General features: G+C 45.5%; 1 protein-coding gene across 9 annotated transcripts in view; it reads right to left on the bottom strand.

Moving 5' to 3' along the window:
* LOC144507677 (bromodomain-containing protein 4-like) overlaps positions 1–19,648 on the bottom strand; it is a 171,027-nt gene that overhangs the window by 10,305 nt on the left and 141,074 nt on the right. For 7 of the 9 annotated variants that reach the window (XM_078234851.1, XM_078234852.1, XM_078234854.1 and 4 more), the window contains 8 exons: positions 17,266–17,327; positions 13,712–13,949; positions 11,748–12,320; positions 11,071–11,177; positions 8,693–8,858; positions 3,784–3,914; positions 2,522–2,748; positions 330–525 (listed from right to left, as the gene is read on the bottom strand). In XM_078234851.1, coding sequence (XP_078090977.1) covers positions 330–525; positions 2,522–2,748; positions 3,784–3,914; positions 8,693–8,858; positions 11,071–11,177; positions 11,748–12,320; positions 13,712–13,949; positions 17,266–17,327 — 1,700 coding nt within the window. The other 2 variants (XM_078234855.1, XM_078234856.1) reach the window with 2 other exon arrangements.

The raw sequence follows: 19,648 nt of genomic DNA on the forward strand, positions 1-19,648 counted from the left end.
AGTGGTTCATTTTCTGGGGTCAGTGATTATTGAAAAGCTATTTGGCAATGGAAATGGTGGGGAATTTGAACCCTGTTCCAGACTTGTACACAATGCCCAGGCTGCACTTCACAGGAGGTGTCAATAGATAATCAGGAGTAGGAATGCAAGGCAATTTCTATCCCAGTTCCTAGCCTAGAGGCACCCAGGTGCCAACTGCAGTTGGTATAACTAGACCCACTCAGACTAATTCAGTCCAAACTTGACAATAATCAAACTTGGCTCCAAGAGGGTTAAGACTGACCCCCCCCCCCCCTCCCCCCCATCCGGAAGATGCATTGGAAACTTACCGCTTCTTTCCGCCTTCGCTCCTGCTCTCGCTTCCTTGCTTGTTCTCGCTGCTGATCCAGCATAGACTGTGAGGTTGGCTGAGAGCTCTGTTGCTGTTGCTGCTGCTGCTGTTGTTGCTGTTGATGTTGCTGCTGCCTCCTCACTTCCTCGTGAGCTCTCCGGGCACACTCCAAAGCATCCTCCTCATCCCGGCCTCTGCAATCAGGGGCAAAACGCAGTCAAAACCAAGTTCTCGCTCACCATGGCTGCAAGAGTTGTTGCTGACATCGGGTTGAACACACCTGACTGACGGTGTAAACAATGATCCTGGGTTTTGCATGTTTAGGTTTTAAGTTACCATGTGGCAGGGCTCTTGATCAATTGGGCCAGTGGGCTGACGAATGGCAGATGGAGTTTAATTTAATTAAATGCAAGGTGATGCATTTTGGTAGATTGAACCAGGGCAGGACTTACTCAGTTAATGGTAGGGTGTTGGGGAGAGTTACAGAACAAAGAGATCTCGGGGTACAGGTTCATAGCTTCTTGAAAGTGGAGTCACAGGTGGACAGGGTGGTGAAGGCAGCATTCAGCATGCTTGGTTTCATCAGTCAGAACATTGAAAACAAGAGTTGGGACGTCTTGTTGAAGTTGTAATAGACATTGGTAAGGCCACACTTGGAATACTGTGTACAGTTCAGGTCACCCTATTGTATTGAAATGGTATTATTAAACTAGAAAGAGGTTAGAAAAGATTTACTAGGATGCTACTGGGACTTGATGGTTTGAGTTATAAGGAGAGGCTGGATAGACTGGGACTTTTTCCCCTGGAGCGTAGGAGACTGAGGGATGATCTTATAGAGGTCTATAAAATAATGAGGGGCACAGATCAGCTAGATAGTCAACATCTTTTCCCAAAGGTAGGGGAGTCTTAAACTAGAGGGCATAGGTTTAAGGTGAGGGAGGGGAGAGATACAAAAGGATCCAGAGGGGTAATTTTTTCCTCAGAGGGTGGGGAGTGTCTGGAACGAACCACCGGAGGTAGTAGTAGAGGCAGGTACAATTTTGTCTTTTAAATAGCCTTTAGACAGTTACATGGATAAGATGGGTATAGAGGGATATGGGTCAAACGCGGGCAATTGGGATTAGCTTAATGATAAAAAATGGACGGCATTAAGAAGTTGGGCCGAAGGGCTGTTTCCATGCTGTAAACCTCTGACTAACTGAAAACATGAGCTGATAGGGCGGCACGGTAGCACAGTGGTTAGCACTGCTGCTTCACAGCTCCAGGGACCTGGGTTCGATTCCCGGCTCGGGTCACTGCCTGTGTGGAGTTTGCACATTCTCCTCGTGTCTGCGTAGGTTTCCTCCAGGTGCTCCGGTTTCCTCCCACAGTCCAAAGATGTGCGGGTTAGGTTGATTGGCCATGCTAAAATTGCCCCTTAGTGTCCTGGGATGCGTAGATTAGAGGGATTAGTGGGTAAAATATTTAGGGATATGGGGGTAGGGCCTGGGTAGGATTGTGGTCGGTGCAGACTCGATGAGCCGAATGGCCTCTTTCTGTACTGTAGGGTTTCTATGATTCTATGATTTTTTTCTATGATACCACACAAATGCTGCAGCTTCACACCATTCAATAGTAAGGCAGACAGCATAACGCTGCTTTCCAGAAGCTAACAGCAGAGTGGCAGAACTCAAGGAGGACTTTTGAATTTGAGTTTAACCACATGTCTGACACCTTATCTGAAGTTGCTGTACCTCCTGCGCATAGAGAACTGCTAATGCCCATTAGCCTCACCCTTATTTTGACAGGAAAATCTGGGCCAACATATTCCAAATCTCCAGCTGCACTCTCGGATAAAGGGCTGCAAGTCAATGCTCGACTTGAACGGACAGCTCAAGCCATCACCGAGTATTTATTAGCACACGCAGGAAAGGAAGCAGATGAGAGAGACCTTATTTCCTCTGCTTGACACCCCTCAGCACCAGCAAGGCATTCCCCTCTGATGTGCAAGTCTTCCTGGCACCAATAGTGCTAAAGATTCCTTATCCACCAGTATGTGCTGGTAGGTGCCAAGGTGGGGTGACAAGTGCAAAGATGGGTGCGACAAAATGTGGAAATAAGCTCCACAGGTCAAGTATTATTTATATTTGACAACGGAACTGAGGCAAAACACAGGTTTGATAATTCTACGATGCCAAGAGCTAGACTTGCCTTTGCCTCTCCTGCTCCATTCGGAGACGTTCTTTCTCAGCTGCCTCCTGCTGCATTTTACGGAACTCCTCCTGTGCTTTCAGTGCCTTTTCTCGTTCCTCCTTCTCTCGTGCCGCCCGCCGAAATTGCTCAAAGCTGTCGCTCGACGATTTTGCCGTGGATGACGGAGTAGAAGGTGTCTTTTTAACCAGACTTGCCCAAGAGCCCATGTTCTTGATCTTGAGATCCTAAAGTACACATACCCACAAAGAACATGGAAATCCAGGCAGAATTCTAGGCATGATTAGAGACACTCAGCAGTAATGAGAAATTAAAAGACAGGGGAAAAACTGGGTGTTTTTATTCAATTTAAGAGTATGCGTATCAGAAGGTTTCGCAGTGACAGCAACATCTTAGTGTAAAGGTACTCTGGGTCAGAAAGTCCTGAGTTCTAGTCAATGTTGTAAAGCTTATTAGGGCCAGGGGCCATTTGGGAGAGTACGGTCAATCTCCTAGCTCCTGAGCGAAGTTTAAGTTTAAGTTTTATTTATTAGTGTCACAAGTAGGCTTACATTAACACTGCAGCGAAGATACTGTGAAAATCCCCTAGTTGCCACACTCCGGCGCCTGTTCGGGTACACTCAGGGAGAATTTAGCACGGCCAATGCACCTAACCAGCATGTGTTTGAACTGTTGGAGGAAACCCACGCAGACACGGGGAGAACGTGCAGACTCTGCACAGACAGTAACCCAAGCCGGGAATCGAACCCGGGTTCCCTGGTACAGAGTGCTAACCACCATGCTACCCATGGGACATCTTGTTGGACAGTGGGTTTGCGTCCCTGCCTCTGAGCCGGAAGCTCCGGGTTCGAGTCCCACCTCAGGACTTGATGGCCAACGAACGGTGCGCTCATAACGCAGTCAAACAGGTTGCATGTCAACCTGCAAATCCTTCCAAACACGCCAATGGCTGGCGGTAGGAGCGGGAGAGACTCCTGGTCAGCCACGCTTGATGTGGTGTGGCGCCCCCTCAAGCTATAGGCCCCTGCCGACAGACTAATGACCTGTTCCAGGAATTACTAGCTATGGCGAACTTGCTGGAAAGTTGTGGGTGATAACTATCAGGCCAGGCTCGTATGAAGAATGATCAATCAGCCATCACTTGCTCAACTACGTTCTAGCAGGAGTCAGTGCTTTGAGAAGTGGAGTGGCGGGGGCACGCGGGGAAATGGAGGAGAAAGAAAAGGATAGCGGCACGCCAGCTAATGCATGAACTCACTCACCTTTTTGGGAGCGACAGGGGTTTTAGGCGTTTGTTGTTTCTGCTTGTCTTTGTCCTGAGGAGAAGGTTGCGTGCCGTGTTCTGGAGGGCGAATCACTGGCCCAGCAACTTCCATGTGTTTCATCTCTGGTCCTGTAGGTGGAAAAGTGCAGAGGTGGTTCAAATTCGTCCTGTGGCTGTGTGACAACTATCACCATTTGACCAACATGGGGAGACTCAACACTGCTGCTTTTTAGGAAGTGGCTGAAGGAGCTGGTTTACTTAAGTACTGCACTAGAGTCCCAACTCAATCTATTGGCAAAACGGTGTTTTACATTGGGAAGTACCTGAAAAGTACAATTCACAAAAGACCATAAAAAGTCCCACAAATAAAAGACTGGGACCTTTTGAAATGTAAGCTCCAGATGGTGTAACCATTTTAAACTTGAAATAGATACACAAGCTTCGCTCAAACATTTGCTTTTAAGCAAATACTGGATCAATGCTTTATCTTAAAACCCGCTCACCCAAATAACTGGTAAAATATACACACGAGTGAATATACAGAAGACTGGAACACAAACAGGCGCTTGTTAGTACAGAACTTGAGTATTGCAGTTTAAAAAAAAAGATATACTGTTGAAGCTTTTCATCTTATACGCACCAAGACAGACATTAGTATGCCAATTTCAAAGGGAGCACGAATTTATACCGCATGAGAAACAGCAATATCTCAACCAGAGCCAACTTGCCATCTTTGCTCAGGTGGTATGAATTGTCACTCCCTTTGAAATTTGGTATTCTTGTGTCTGTCCGAATGAGTGCAAGATAAAAAGCTTTGACAGAGCGCCTCTTTTTCGAGCAAGAATCAAGACTGGAATAGTTAGAACATCATGTCCAGTTATAAAGTTTGTGTATTCTTACATTTGTTCTCATACTTCAATCACCCCATCACACCCAATGATCACGCTTTTAAGGCGTATTTATTAGTGTCACAAGTACGTTAACACTGCAATGAAATTATTGTAAAAATCCCCTTAGTCATCACACTCCGGCCCTGTTCGGGTACACCGAGGGAGAATTTAGCACGGCCAATGCGCCCTAACCAGCACGTCTTTCAGACTGTAGGAGGGAAACTGGAGCACCCGGAGGAAACTCATGTAGACACGGGGAGAACGTGCAGACTCCGCACATAGTGACCCAAGCCAGGAATCGAACCCGGGTCCTTGGTGCTGTGCGGCAGCAGTGCTGACCACTGTGTCACCAATTTATTTTATGTCAACATTTAAACTTCCTTGGATTGGAAATTGTGCGCAATTTACAAGGGTGATGTCAGAACTAAGGGGTTCTAACTGTCAGGAAAGAAAGACTGAAAAAAAAACTACCGACTCAGAAATGAGACTGTGACACACAATGTGTGCTGGATCGTTCTAGCTAAGGCGACAGCAGCCCAAGAGCCATTTTGATTGCTCTCACACCCCAGTGGTTTTAAGTCATTCTTAAATTACATGCACGCAGCTTTGAGAGATCCAGATCAGTGTGTCATTCATTGATCGACATCACAATCCCAAAAACAATCTTACTATTGAAAGGTGAATGGAAGAGGACAGCATGTCCCCATATTTAGGAAAGGATATACTTGTATTGGAGGCAGTTCAAGAGAAGGTTCACTGGGTTGATTTTTGGGATTAAACATTCAGAATGGTAGAGTCTATACTCATTGGAGTTTAGACAAATCAAGATATTGAAACAAGATTCTCAGGGCACTTGACAGAGTAGATGCCGAGAGGAATCCAGAACTAAGAGATAAAGCGTGAGGGGGTCTTCTATTTAAGGCAGGGAATGAGGAAAAATGTCCTGCCTCACAGTGCTGTTAATCCTTAGAATTCTCTATCCTAGAGGCTAGGTCACTGAATGTATTCAAGGCCGAGATTCTTGATTTATGAAGGGAATCAAAGGCTACGGGAAGGCAGACAGGAAAGTGGAGTCGAGGCCACGATTAGATCTTGATGAATGGCGCAGGAAGGTCAAGAGGCTGAACGGGCCTCCTTATGGTCCTATTTCTTATTTTCTTTTGCTCTTAAATGCATGCTTAGCTGAAAGTGGCAGTTAGGTCAGCACTTCAGGTAACCACAAACCCTATCAGTTCCTGATCCAGCTATGCTGTTAAATTACCTGAATTCTGTACTTAGTGACTGGGTCTTGTACAGGTCTTTCGCTTGTCAGTAACAAATTATTTCCTCCAGGGGAGGAGAAGATCATAGTGGCGTGGCATATTGTCGCTGCAGAGAGCATCAACACAAGTGACAAAATATGGTTAGTGGCACTCCATAGTGAGTTCTGATTTCTGCACTGAAGCACTTGGGTGCTTCAACTGGTGGTGGTGGGGGGGGTTTTTAAAACGGTTTCCCTATTAGCATTAGAAATGATATCGGCACAGGGACACTGGAAAGAGAGTAGCAATAAAAAACAAAAAGCCTCTAGAACACAAAGTGCGGCTTTCTTTCATATTTCTGGAGACGCACACATCTGCTAGACTTTGTTACAATTCCCGTGGAGACCGATAACTTAAGAAAGGAATCCCCCACAATGCCAAAGAAAACCGCTGGACAAGATTTCACTTTTTAAAACTTTTACTGTAACAAACCAACTAAAATCAACACAACTCAAACATTAACAGGCGAAGGATATTTCAAATAAAAAGGTAAATTTTGCTTAAATAGTCGATACAACAAAGATACGCCTCACGTAGTTACAAGAATTCACAATCCATGTGGCAGCGAGTGCAATCTCTCAGGCTTTCCACCTTGGCCTTTGTTTTATGGGACCTCTCACTTCCCATCCAATCGTTTTGGCTCCAGTTGTGTTCACCAGCAGCTGCATTCCATCCGGAGTCTTACTACCAAAAGGCTCACGTCCACGAACCCTTTCTCACTCAGGTCACGGCAGTCCCGATAACATAGAATCCCCAGAAACTTCCTTCTCCGACCTCTTTTAAACGGTCTGGTGTGCTCTGGCACCACTTCAATAGCAGCAGTGTGCATTGTCCAGTCCACAATTCCTCACTCTTCCCGTCTTCAGTGTTCTGTCCTTTCCAACTGTATAACACACAAAGTAACACAATCTCTGCTCTGTTCTCAGAGATCTGCTTCAACACCAGGATCTGTTCGAAGACTGCCAAACTGAAAACTGTTCCATTCGGAGAGAGCCTTGCTTGTTTCTCTTTGCATGAATTCCCAAGTCCTCTGAACTGTCAAACAGAATAAACAGGCTGACCCCACCCCACTGTAATTAGCTTTCTATTTACCCTCTGCTTCTTAGCTGTTCATCCCCAGGTCACGTGCATTACTTGGAACTTAATGTCATAATCAGGATACCAATTAACCTTCCTTCAAAACTGCTCCCCGGCACATTTTATTCTTAAAAGGGACATCGCACAAAAAAACCCCAGACCTTTCCCAGCACACGGTCATCATAGTTTTCAAATACGACAAACACTGCAAACCTATACCTGACATGGTTCAAACTTAAGACTCCCTTCTGGGGCCAGTACAAAAGCTGCATAACAGGATTTCCATTTATAGCAGACAACTCACCCAAATTTCAACACAATCATTAAGCATTTGAAATATTAATACTAAAGGAGAGAGGAGCGCAGCAGGAGGAGGGTATGACATTTGCTATTAAAACATAGCTCTGAATTTCCATGCCCTTCATTGCTTGCAAAACTTACTTTCCATTCAATATAAACACTGCTCCATGATAAAACCTGTTTTCATGCATATCAGAAAAAGATCTGCATTGCTGTATCACCTTTCATGGTCTCAATGCCCCAACGCACTTTAGAATCAATTAAGTACTTTTCTAGTGTAGCCACTGTTGTGATGCAAGAAATGCAGCAACCAATTTGTTCACAGAAAGTTCCCATAAACTGCAACGTGATAAATGAGATCATCTGTTTTAGTGATATTGGTTGAGAAATGAAAATTGGCTCGGACTGGGAAGAACACCATTTATTTTTATAACTTCATTTAAGGGATGTGGGTGTCACTGGCTAGACCAGCATTTTATTGCCCACCCCATATTGCCCTCGAGAAGGCGATAGCAAGCCGCCTTCTTGAATCCTGCAGTCCGTATATTTCCAAGTCAGGATGACGTGCGGTTTGAAAGGAAACTTCCAAGTGATGGTGTTCCCATATGTCAATGCCCTTGTCCTTGTAGATGATAGCGGTCGTGAGTCTGAGAAGGGAAATCCTAGCATTTGTATTGTGCCTCGTCGCGTTTTTAAAAAAAAAACACATTTATAATGGGTGCATCGCTGGCTGGACCAGCATTTATTGCCCACCCCTAACTGTCCTTGAACTGAGTGGCTTGCTGGGCCACTTCAGAGGGCAGTTCAGTCAACCACTGTCAAGCCTTTTCACATACAATGAATTAGTTGGAAGCAGGGCAACTGCTAAATTGGCAAACATTTCACAAAGCAATGCTCCAAAAAAAGCCAAGAAAAATGACCGCACAGTGATATCAGAGGGGGAAAACATCCTTTAAAGGCACTGAGAGATTACAACAGGAAAAGGGCATTCAGCTCTTTGAGCCTGTTCTGCCATTCAACTGGATCATGGCTGATCTGCACCTTAATTCCATTTACCCCCTTCATTCCGTATCATTTAATGTGTAGCAATCACTCATAAATCTAGGTTTTGAAATTTCCAATTGATGTTCAGCCATTACAGCCGAAAGAAAGTGTTCCAGATTTCCGCTACGCATTGTGTAAGTACTTCCTGACATCACCCCTGAATAGACTAGCTCTTATTTTAAGGTTGATGGAGGGAGTTCATACCTAAATCATCCGAAGAACTTCCTGCCCCTCTGAAGAGTGCCACATCATTTCCGATGGCCGTTAACTTTCAGGGACTGCACTGTTTACTTACTGTGTCCAAGATGTGGAGGAGGTTTGCCTCCCTCCCTCTGCTTTGATGGCTCCTGGCGCATCGAAGGACTGAATGCCTCATTTCGGATTGCCGGTGAAGAGTGGCTCTTCTCTTCTTTCACACTCACCATCGGTTGCGATTGCACTATTGAGGGAGTTCGAGGCTCCTGTAAGACAATAAATCTCCATTAGAGCACACCAACCCAACCTGTTGAGATCTCCACACCACTGGACTGTGAAGCGTCTTGTAGGATCGCAACAATCTGCTCCTTATGGCCAATGAGTGCTCTTAATGGCACTAATTTGCGAAACCAAATAGAAAAGAATGGTTTTTGGAAGAAATTAAGGTAGAGGAGATCCCCTCTGAATGGAACATTGAGAGAAAAGTAACCAGAGTAACTATAGAAGAAACATTGTTCTTATCCTAACAGTTTGTATTTTATAGAATAGAATCCCTCCAGTGCTGAAAGTGGCCATTCAGCTCATCAAGTCTGCACGACAACACTCAGGCCCTATCCCCATAACCCCACGTATTTACCCAGCTAGTCCTCCCGACACTAAGGGGCAATTTAGCATAGCCCATCAACCTAACCCACACATCTTTGGAGTGTGGGAGGAAACCCCATGCAGACACTGGGAAAATGTATGAGCTCCACCTAGACAGTGACCTGAGGCCGGAATTTAACTCTGGCACTGTGAGGCAGCGGAGCTAACCACTGTGCTGCCCAATTTTGACATGGAATGCCAGGCTATGTAAAGTGAAGAAGTGTTCCATTCCCCAGTTCTCACCTCCCTGAATATATTTCCAGAAATAGGCATCCAGTCAAAGCAAAGCTCAAGTACAAGAGAAGTTCACAGCATTGTTCTGAAAGACAATGATAAAGTCCCTTCATAATGCTTGCAAGGCAGGACATTGCATTTGTAGACAACACCATGCTCCACACATGGGAGGTGTGTGCGCGCACGCGACCAAGGTTCTGATGGGCAAGTTTCTCCCGGGCAGAGCAGAGAGAAAGATTCCAAGGGTGAATCACACCCAGGCCATCTCTCACATAGTTGTGAATGATATGGAAGGCAGTCCTTTACTGACGGGGGCTGCACAGCAGAAGTGGGAGGGAGAAAATTAAGAGTTCAAACCCTCGGTGGGCGGAGAAATTGGATGCTGCATGTTCATGTAGGTCGAGGCATGCATCTGGCAATTTGTGTCAGGTTGTAAGTTACTCTAACTGCAGCCACTCCAGATAAAGATGATGTGTAAATTCCTCGAATGATTTTACAGTTATTGCCCACATACTATATTTACACCTGACATTGAATAATGATGCAAGAATTATGAATAATAGGTTGATATTATACAGTTACAATTTAACTATTGGTTTCAGGAGTTGAGCTCATGGTCATTCCCCAAGTAAAACCCTAACTTGCTTCAGAGAAATATTTGAATGTTGACTCTCCCATCATTAGAAGCTAACATAATTAAGATAAGTACGCAATAAAACTTGCAATGGAGATCCCTGGCCAGTTAAAATGAGTATATCTTTATAGCCGAATGAAGAGGAAGTGACTGCACTTAAGTAATTTCCCTCCACTTGAACTGCTGCACTCAGTTGCGACAGAAGGCTTCATTAACATTCAGTAGCTTCAGGGGAAAGGCCGCAGATATCTATAGCAACAGTCCTATGGGAAGGTGGTTCCCAAACGGCACCCATTTCAGATGTGGTAGGCTGTGTCGGGGGATGGGATAAGAGAGAGAGAGAGAGAGGGGGGATTGACAGAATGGGTCCATCTGCAGCATTGCCAACCCTGTTGAGTGCATTCAGACTTGTTGAATCTCATTTGCTGGAAACAGTCTAACAAAGCCTTTTCAGTTGGTTGTGTTTATCATGACTATCACTACTAACACTGTTGCACTCGGTGTTCATAATGCAGCAATGTCAACAGATCCTTCACAAACAAACAAAGGCTGCTCCCCTCCCACCCCCCAATGCTTCAGCTGGCTAGGGCAATGACAGGTGAGCTGTACACACCACAAATGGCCCTAGGCCTGATCCCGTGTCTACGCTGATCCCAGAGGGGGAACTGGCAGGGAAAAAGGCTGCTTACTAATTGCTATCCAGTGAATCCTCCTCGAAAGAGTACAAGCCATCCTGTCGAGTCAGAAAATGACCTAGATTCAAGTATGGTGTTTCCTGTGGTCAAAATGTGTGGCAATACTCATTTGTCTAGACACACTATTTAAACTGCCCCCGCTCCCCCCCACCGATTTAAACTGCCCCCGCTCCCCCCCCCCAGCTAGGCCAGCAGCCAACCCAAGTGGAATAGACTACACACAGTCCCATATTACATCACACTAAAGTGACTAATTCCAGTTTCGTTTACCTGCTTCTTTGTCTGTACAGTTCTTGGTGGTGACTGGACAAGGGATGGAAATTGTGGCAGCGGTGGGGAATGCATCAAGAGCGGGGAGGGAACGTCTGCCAAATGAGCTGCGAGGAAAGACAGCACCAAAGAATCAAAAGTCAATTTCCCGTTGAAACAGTGTGCATGAATTCTCACTCCCTTCTCGCTGACTTACAAGTAAAGATGGTGCACAGTAGGTATGTTTCAGCAGATGTGCTCTCGCAGGAGAGCTACTGCAGGACCTTGCAACCAGACATTTTTACAACAGAATAAGCCCACTTTTCATACACTAAATCCAAACGGTGATAGCATATCCACCCATTCGAACAAAGCTCTCACTTTCTGCTCGTATTTACAGCATTTTCTGTTCATGATTGAAGAAAACGCTTTATGGCTTAGGGGAGTCATACACCCCAGGAGGCATTCAGCCCATCGTGCCTGTGCTGACTCTTGGAAAGAGCTATCGAGTTAGTTCCACTTCTCCCACATCGCCCTGAATGTTTTTCCTTTTCCGATATGTATCCAATTCCACTTTGAAATTTGCTCAATGGATTCATATCGGAAAATATGAAAGATGCCCACACTCCAGACCTCCTCCCAAGTATTTCCACACATTTGTCATGCACAATTGGCAGAGTGATGGCAAGACCCCTTACCTGTGGAATAGGGGTCAGGTTTCGGCTGTCGTGGCGAATGGTGGTGCTGGATGACTTGCTGGGGTTTCGCCTGCTGGGGAGGTTGGTGCTGCGGTGGCGGTGGCTGCGGCTGTTGAATGTGGGGTGGAAACTGCATAGGTTGCATGTGGAGCGGCCTGGGCTGATGCTGCTGCTGCACCACCTGCTGCTGGGGTAGAGGCTGAGGTTGGGGATGCGGCGGAGGCTGGGCGTGAGGCAGAGGCTGGGGTTGCGCGTGGGGTGGTGGGGGCTGGCTGTGGACCGGCTGGGGTTGGGACGAGGTCTGGACTGTTGAGAGAAGCGGGGTTTGATTCTGGGACTTCTGCAGCTGCTGCAGGTACAGGTGCATTTGATCCGGGTGCAAGGGAATCGAGAGACGAGGTGGCGGTTCCTCTTCTTCCAGCATTGCTGGCGGCTGCGTCATCTGTGGCGGCTGTAGTATAGATTGCGGGACCATGGGCGGGGACTGTGCAAGAGGCCGCTGCTGTTTGGGAGGTAGTGGTGCAGCTTTACCGCTGGGTCTGGATGGCTGTTGAGGCAGACTGCTGTGCAAAGCTGTAAGGCAAAATACCACAAAAGGAGAGACTGTTATAACATTTTTTCTTTTCAAAAACAAGTTCAGTATACAGTAGAATTTCACAACGGGGCAGAATCAAAAATGATGCCGGGTGCTTTCCATTTTCTACCTTAAAGTAAAGAGTACTTCATCCTTCACACAACACTGTGGCAAAAATTGCAATTCTCCCAGAACTGTCCATAGCATACTGCTCCACCATGTCCATTAATATTTTTATGCTAATCAAATAGGAATTTGAAAAATAATAGTTTAACATTCAAGTGGGAGGCGATGGCCTGGTGGTATTATCACTATTAATCCAGAAACTCAGCTAATGTTCGGGGGACCCGGGTCCGAATCCCACCACGGCAGAGGGTGGAATTTGAATTCAATAAAAAATATCTGGAATTAAGAATCTACTGATGACCATAAAACCATTGTCGGAAAAACCCACCTGGTTCACTAATGTTCCTGGTCTGGCCTACATGCGACTCCAAAGCCACAGCAATGTGGTTGACGGTCAACTGCCCTCTGAAATGGCCGACTAGGCCACTCAGTTCAAGGGCAACTAGGGATGGGCAATAAATGCTGGCCCATGAATGAATTTTTAAAAAATGCACACCATCTAAATTCACTTAAAGATCCTCATGTCACTTCACCCTTGCTGTTTATTAAATGATGCCAGTGTCTTCACTGCTCTATCTGGGGAATTTTACCAGTTGACTGCCAAGAATAATTTCCTACCATCAATTTAGCCATGGCTAGCTTGAATCCATATCCCATTATCCAATTCTTGAAATTGCCTTCAGAAAGCCACCTTTCTAAGCTGAAGAGCTCATGTTCCTTCATAATTCAGCCCTTTGTCATCAGGGAACTTGTTTCCCCCCCCCACTCACCCCAGAATTGCCTCCACCATCTCCCTCTATCCCCAACCCCATCTCAATCTCTTTAAAGGAACTCAGCTTTAGCAACTAGCTTTCTTTTCACATTTCCTCAAAAGACTCCGACCTGCACAGGTTAATGGGATTGAGAAAAAGCAGCACAAGTGTGTAGGGAAAGCAAGGATAAGTCGCCCATGTATGCAAAGTCAGCAAGGTAGATGCCAATGCATTGGTCAATGCGTGTAAATACACGCACACAAAATCATTCATTTAGCATACATTATAGTGAAAATAACAAAAGGAAAAGAAAAGCACACTTAACCCAGCACACTTGCGGGTGCTTTGCCAGGTTGCCAGTGGAGATAGTACATTTCCGCCCACCCAGCAGGAGGGCTCACTGAATGCTAGTGGAAGGAAGAATAACGACAAAGCAGCTTCACAAATCCTCTCAAAGCTCGAGGCTGCACTTTCCTGGAAGGCTAGAAACAAAACTGCCAGTGTGCACAAACCTGGAGGAGACACCACCGAATGCTGGGTGAGGTGAGGGGGCGAGTGTTGCTCAGGCAGGGGCGGTAAATGTGTCTGCAGCTCACTCTGGTGAGGAAGGTGCATTATAGGCTGTCCAAAGTGTGGCATGGCGTCATAGGCATTGGTCAATATCTGCGGCTCAATGATCGGAAGCGAAGTAGGTACAAACTGTGGAGGCGACTGCTTCATTGGCTGCGGCTGCTGATGGTGGTGGTGGTGCTATGGCAAGAGGGAAGAAATTCTTCATTAGACAGTGTTGAATAATGAGTCGATGCTATCACGTTATTGGTTTAATTTTAACAAGATCACAGACACTCTAGTGCTCCCTTTCAAGATGCCCTGTGTTTTTCTAGTCTTAGTTTAATTAGTGTCAAACTCTAGTATTTTCTCTTTAGCCCTGCCGATCACCTCATCCAATATCTAATTGCCACCAATTTGCTCCCGGGTTTCATATGGTGCCATTTTGGAACAAGCTGCTGGCATAGTTAAATAACCCAGACATGATAACTCCATTCCATACGGCCCTTCCTTTCGCCAAAGCAGAAAGCACCAGGTCTCCCACTTGCTCAGTGAATGGGAATCAATTCCCGAGGGCTGCAAGATTAAATAAACCATCACCTCCCAATTTCTCTGCTGTAGCAAACTGGCCGCTGCATTGTACAGTTGCACCACTCCAAAGAGTTGGATTTGTAACTTCAAATAGCATGCACCGTGTGCTTACACTTTGAAACACTGGCCTTGGGAGGGGTAGTTACAGTAAGACTCAACACCAGGTTAAAGTCCAACAGGTGTAATTGGTAGCACCAGCTTTCGGAGCGCTGCCCTTTCATCAGGTGAGTCACTAACCTGATGAAGGGGCAGCGCTCCGAAAGCTCGTGCTACCAAATAAATCTGTTGGACTTTAACCTGGTGTTGAGAGACTTCTTACTGTGCCTATCGCAGTCCAACGCCGGCATCTCCACATCTTGGGAGGGGTGCTATATTGGATGAGCACAATCTAAAATTTGCTTTTATAAGATAACTAAACTGAAGGGGCCACCACAACTGTCCCACTCCAGCCCCATGGGTTTTCTCCGAGGTGATGGGAAAATTAAAACTTGCTGGGATGAGGATTTTAATTTGACATCCTTCAGGGAAGGGGGGGAAATTAGGGCAGGACAGGGCGAATTCATGTTGGCTCTGCAAATCGTGTCAGGCTAAAAGCCACTTCAATGAGCAAATCACTGATTTCCACATGTGCTGAATGATCTGTTTTACTGTGCTCTAAGCACACCACAACCACCCCGTCCCTGCTCCGCCACTCTTCCAAGAGCAAGGATCTTGCACAACCAACAGCAGCAACACTAAAGTAAACTTTTCAGTCTTATGACAGTACAACGTCTCCACCTTTGGCAAAACTTCCTTTGGTGGTGCAGCTGGCTGAACGCGACCCTAGCTTCAGGAGTCCACAGTACAATAATTGAATAAAATGCAACCAACAGGCAACCAAGCATAGCGGAGACATAGTTTAGAAATGTTACCCTTTAACTTTGTATAAAATAGCATCTGAGAAGAGTGTTTCATGGTGTGAATGGAGTGTTTCATGGTGTGCACATGGAGCACACCAGGATGGTAGGGAGAGGGATAGCTTGATCTTGGTTTCAGATGAAGGTCGGCACAACATCGTGGGCCGAAGGGCCTGTTCTGTGCTGTACTGTTCTATGTTCTATGAATAGGTTTCACCAGCGTGCTGCACGTAGGCATAAGAATAAGGTTTGCATTCCCCGCATATTGAAAATTTAGGGGTGACCTGATCAAGGTGTTTAGTGTTAAAAAAGATTTGACTTGAGTAAATACAAACTGTTTCCTCCCCCTGGGGAGACTGCCAAGGAGTGGACGCAGTCTTAAAATTAGAGCCAGGCTGTTTAGAAGGGAATTCAGGGGTACGCGTGCCCCATAAAAGGTCGCAAAAATCTGGAACCCCTTCCCCCCAAATACTGTGGATGCTAGAGGGTCAACAAATTCTTGCTAGGGAAATGAAGTTGAGGTACAGATCAACCATAATCCAAACAGCCGAAGCAGGCTCATGGAATAAAGGACCTAACTCCGTCATTCCTAGGGATATGGATGTTACAAAATTTACAGATTTTTGATGATTTACCAGCAGTGCTGATAAACACGAGGGGAAGGAGAAGTTGGCAGGTCTTTAACTTGTTCATTTAAACCAACACTTGGAAAAGCTGACACTCACTAAATTTTACCTTTCAAACATGGCACAATTATTTATGAAAATGCTTTCTGACATTCTACATTTTTCAAACTAATGTCCAAAGATGTGCAGGTTAAGAATGGCCTCTTCTGTTCTGCATGGGGCAGCACAGTGGTTAACACTGCTGCCTCACAGCGCCAGGGACCTGGGTTCGATTCCCAGCTTGGATCACTGCCTGTGTGGAGTTTGCACATTCTCCTTGTGTCTGCGTGGGTTTCCTCTGGGTGCTCCAGTTTCCTCCCACAGTCCAAAGACGCGCTGGTTAGGTGGATTGGCCATGTTAAATTCTCCCTCAGTGTACCCGAACAGGCGCCAGAGTGTGGCGACTAGGGGATTTTCACAGTAACTTCATTGCAGTGCTAATGTAAGCTTACTTGTGACTAATAAATAACCTTTAAAACTTTTAACTTTAGGGATTCTACGTAACACCAAGCAATCGAGAAGCAAAGAAAAGCATTTTTCCAGCATTTTACTGAGCTCTCTCATTTTAAATTCCTCTGAAAAGGCTACATGGAATATCTTTCTTAACGAACACTATATTACAATTCATCTTCCTTCCAAATGGAAAACAAACATTTACAGTCCCTTTTCTTCTTTGCTCTGCCCATCAGCATTATTCTTTCTGCACAAAACCTCTGACCAAAGCTGCAGCAAACAACCGACTCGCAAATGGTTTGATGGCGTCACTCGAGAGGTGAAAAGGAAGTGACCGACCAGAGAAGACCCAGGCATCAGATTTCCCTGCCGCAAAATTAGCCCAGCTCGGCGGATTCTGAGCTGATGAATAGCCTGCGGGGGACAATGTGTGGGGGAAAGGGAAAGGCAATCCTGCACCTCCGAGACGCATCATATTCTACAAGTGTGCAGCCCATCGGCAATCTCTCCCACCCCCGCCAAAAGTAATATCTCGAGGTTAAAGAGACAGTGATGGGGCCTTACTCTAGAGTCTTATGCGGAAAGGGAAAGCTGCAAGATCAAGCTCACAATTACCGATGATCCCGTTCTCAGGTCAATTCTCAGGGGAACCACAAAATGGGCCAATTTTTAAACACATCAGAAGAGCTGATTCCCTTGGCCAATAGCGGTGGAAACATTTAAGGTCAGGTGTGGGGAGGGAGAAGCAACAGAAAATGCAGTCAGAGCAATAACAGCACAGTGTCTGGTAAATTTACTTATCTTACGCAGGTTTTCAAAGTAGCAAGTGAAGAAGAAATGCTAAACCGCACCCCCCCCCCCGACCCACAAGTAAACAAAGAGCAGCAGTCTCAGCCCATTGGTTATTCCTACCTTCTTCTGCTCCCGTCCAGAGCGACTCTTGTGGCTGCCATGTTTGGCTTTAGGTGGCATCTCTGCAGAAGAGAGTTGAAATTGAGATGTGCTGGCTGACGGACAACCACATCTAATCCATACTGTACACAAAAGAGCTCCAGCTGACATTTTTTTCCTCTTTAAACAGCTCCAACAGAGGACCTGCTCACAGCAGATTATAGCAAGAGTTGTGTTCACATCCCAAAAAAATGCATAGCAGCCTTTGTTGTAGAGTAGGAATTTAATTTTTGCTTTTAAATAGGGCTAGATTTCCACCAAACTCCCCCCCCCCCCCACTTCTTCGAATTGTCACCCGATTTCATCCACCTGTAGCCGACAAGGTAGGCACATGTTATGTCATCAACTGGCGTGGTTTGCCTAGTTGGAGATCTCCCCTCTGGATTGTCCCTCCTTCCTTTAGGAATCTGAATTCTACATCAATAATGTAACAAACATCCCCAGACCTCCATCAGCACCATACTTGGTTCCACTTTTCTTATGAAATTAATGAGCATCTCAGAAATACCTACAATAGAAACCTCTTCACCAGGGCACCTCGGTTTGCAAAGTCTTATTGACTCTATAGAGGGACATGGACCAAACATGGGCAATTGGGACTAGCTGGGAGGGCACCATGGTCGGCAAGGACCAGTTGGGCCGCAGGGCCTGTTTCTGTGTTGTATTGCTCTATGACTAACTATATTCTATTAAGATATGCACTGGCTGCACATTAATCTATCCCTTCTGTGCTCAATAATTAAAGCACGCTAGTTCAAGATTTATGTTCCAGGAGTTCGTTCTTGCACTTTGGGTGCAGTCCTCTGCTCTGCCCCAATAAAGTTTGCCTCCTTTTCCGAATATAAAGGGATACAGGCATCACATCTTTAGGTCTTATTGTAATTAGCTGCAAATTTTCTCTACTAACAAGGAGGTAGTGACAAGTTCCTTTGCTTCAATGTCTCCCCGTGGTGGGACAGCTGTGGTTAAATAATCATTGTGTGTAATTGCGAATGCAAACCGTGCCCTGCAATCCTGTGAGCTGATTGCCCCATCTCTCACAGGGTTTGCGAACTGAGTTTCACACCCGCTAAACCTGGTCAAGCTGTGTCTTCCAAATTCAACAGCAGGCAGTTATGTAACAGCAACTCAGCTGTGCAAACAATATTTTGTCTGCTCATGAAAAACAATGAGCAGCGAGAGTCACTGAATCTGGTTAACTACATGCATGAGACTGTTTTTGTCCATTGTGCTACCAGCTGTTGATCCAAGGATGAGCAAATCACAGGATCTTGGTTTCCCCCAATGTAACGCAAGGGGAATGGCTGTCTTTGAGCAGTTCATTTTAATTAGCATTCTCATTAACAGGATACATGTAGCACTGTCCTGTGGATTAATAGAATCACAATCAAATCCAGTAAGGATTGCTTGTGGCATAGATAATAAGGTGATTTTTGAACGCAGGTTCAACACAACATTATAAACAAGAGTCAAGTCCTCAGGGGTTGAAGAAACACTTAAATGCTTACACCTCCTTGCACACAGACAGCATCATGGTATATGTGGGCTTAGTCTTATGTGCTTTGTTTTTTCCTCCCCCAGAGAGCACGTCTACCACATAAATCTAGGTGGAGCACCTAATTGTATTATCTCGCAGAAAGAGTCTAGTTAAATGATTCAAATACTTCCTTCAAAGTAATTTACGGCACATTTGAACGCAAGTGTTTTACACATGTTGAAAATTTACCAACAAAACAATTTTCTACCCTTAACTGTTATAAAAATATTTGTGGCCCAAAACAAAGCTGGCTTGCAATGGAGTAGAAAGCAGTACACATGGAAGGCGGGCTGGTTAGGTACATTGTCCATGCTAAATTCTCCCTCAGTGTACCTGAACAGGCGCTGGAGTGTGGCAACTAGGGAATTTTCACAGTAACTTCATTGCAGTGTTAATGTAAGCCTATTTGTGACACAAATAAACTTTAAACTTAAAACTTAAAGGAAGCAACATTAAATTATGTTCGAGGAAGTCCCCTATCTACCCTGGCTGCAAGTGGAGTGCCCTCCAGTCACAACAGAGTTTCCAACCGGCTCCTCTCTCCATCCCTAGTTCAACTTTGTTAGTAGCTTACCCCGCAAAGTGCTTGCCACAAGTGCCTTTGACCACAATCTTCTGCAGGCTGGAAACTACAAAATTTAAAACAGGAATCATATATTCCAGAAGAGAAAATGCTTTGACAAAGGGTCATCTGGACTCGAAACGTCAGCTCCTTTCTCTCCTTACAGATGCCGCCGAACCTGCTGAGATTTTCCAGCATTCTCTCTTTTGGTTTCAGATTCCAACATCTGCAGTAATTTGCTTTTA

Source organism: Mustelus asterias, chromosome 19, assembly GCF_964213995.1.
Source record: "Mustelus asterias chromosome 19, sMusAst1.hap1.1, whole genome shotgun sequence".
NCBI lineage: Eukaryota > Metazoa > Chordata > Chondrichthyes > Carcharhiniformes > Triakidae > Mustelus > Mustelus asterias.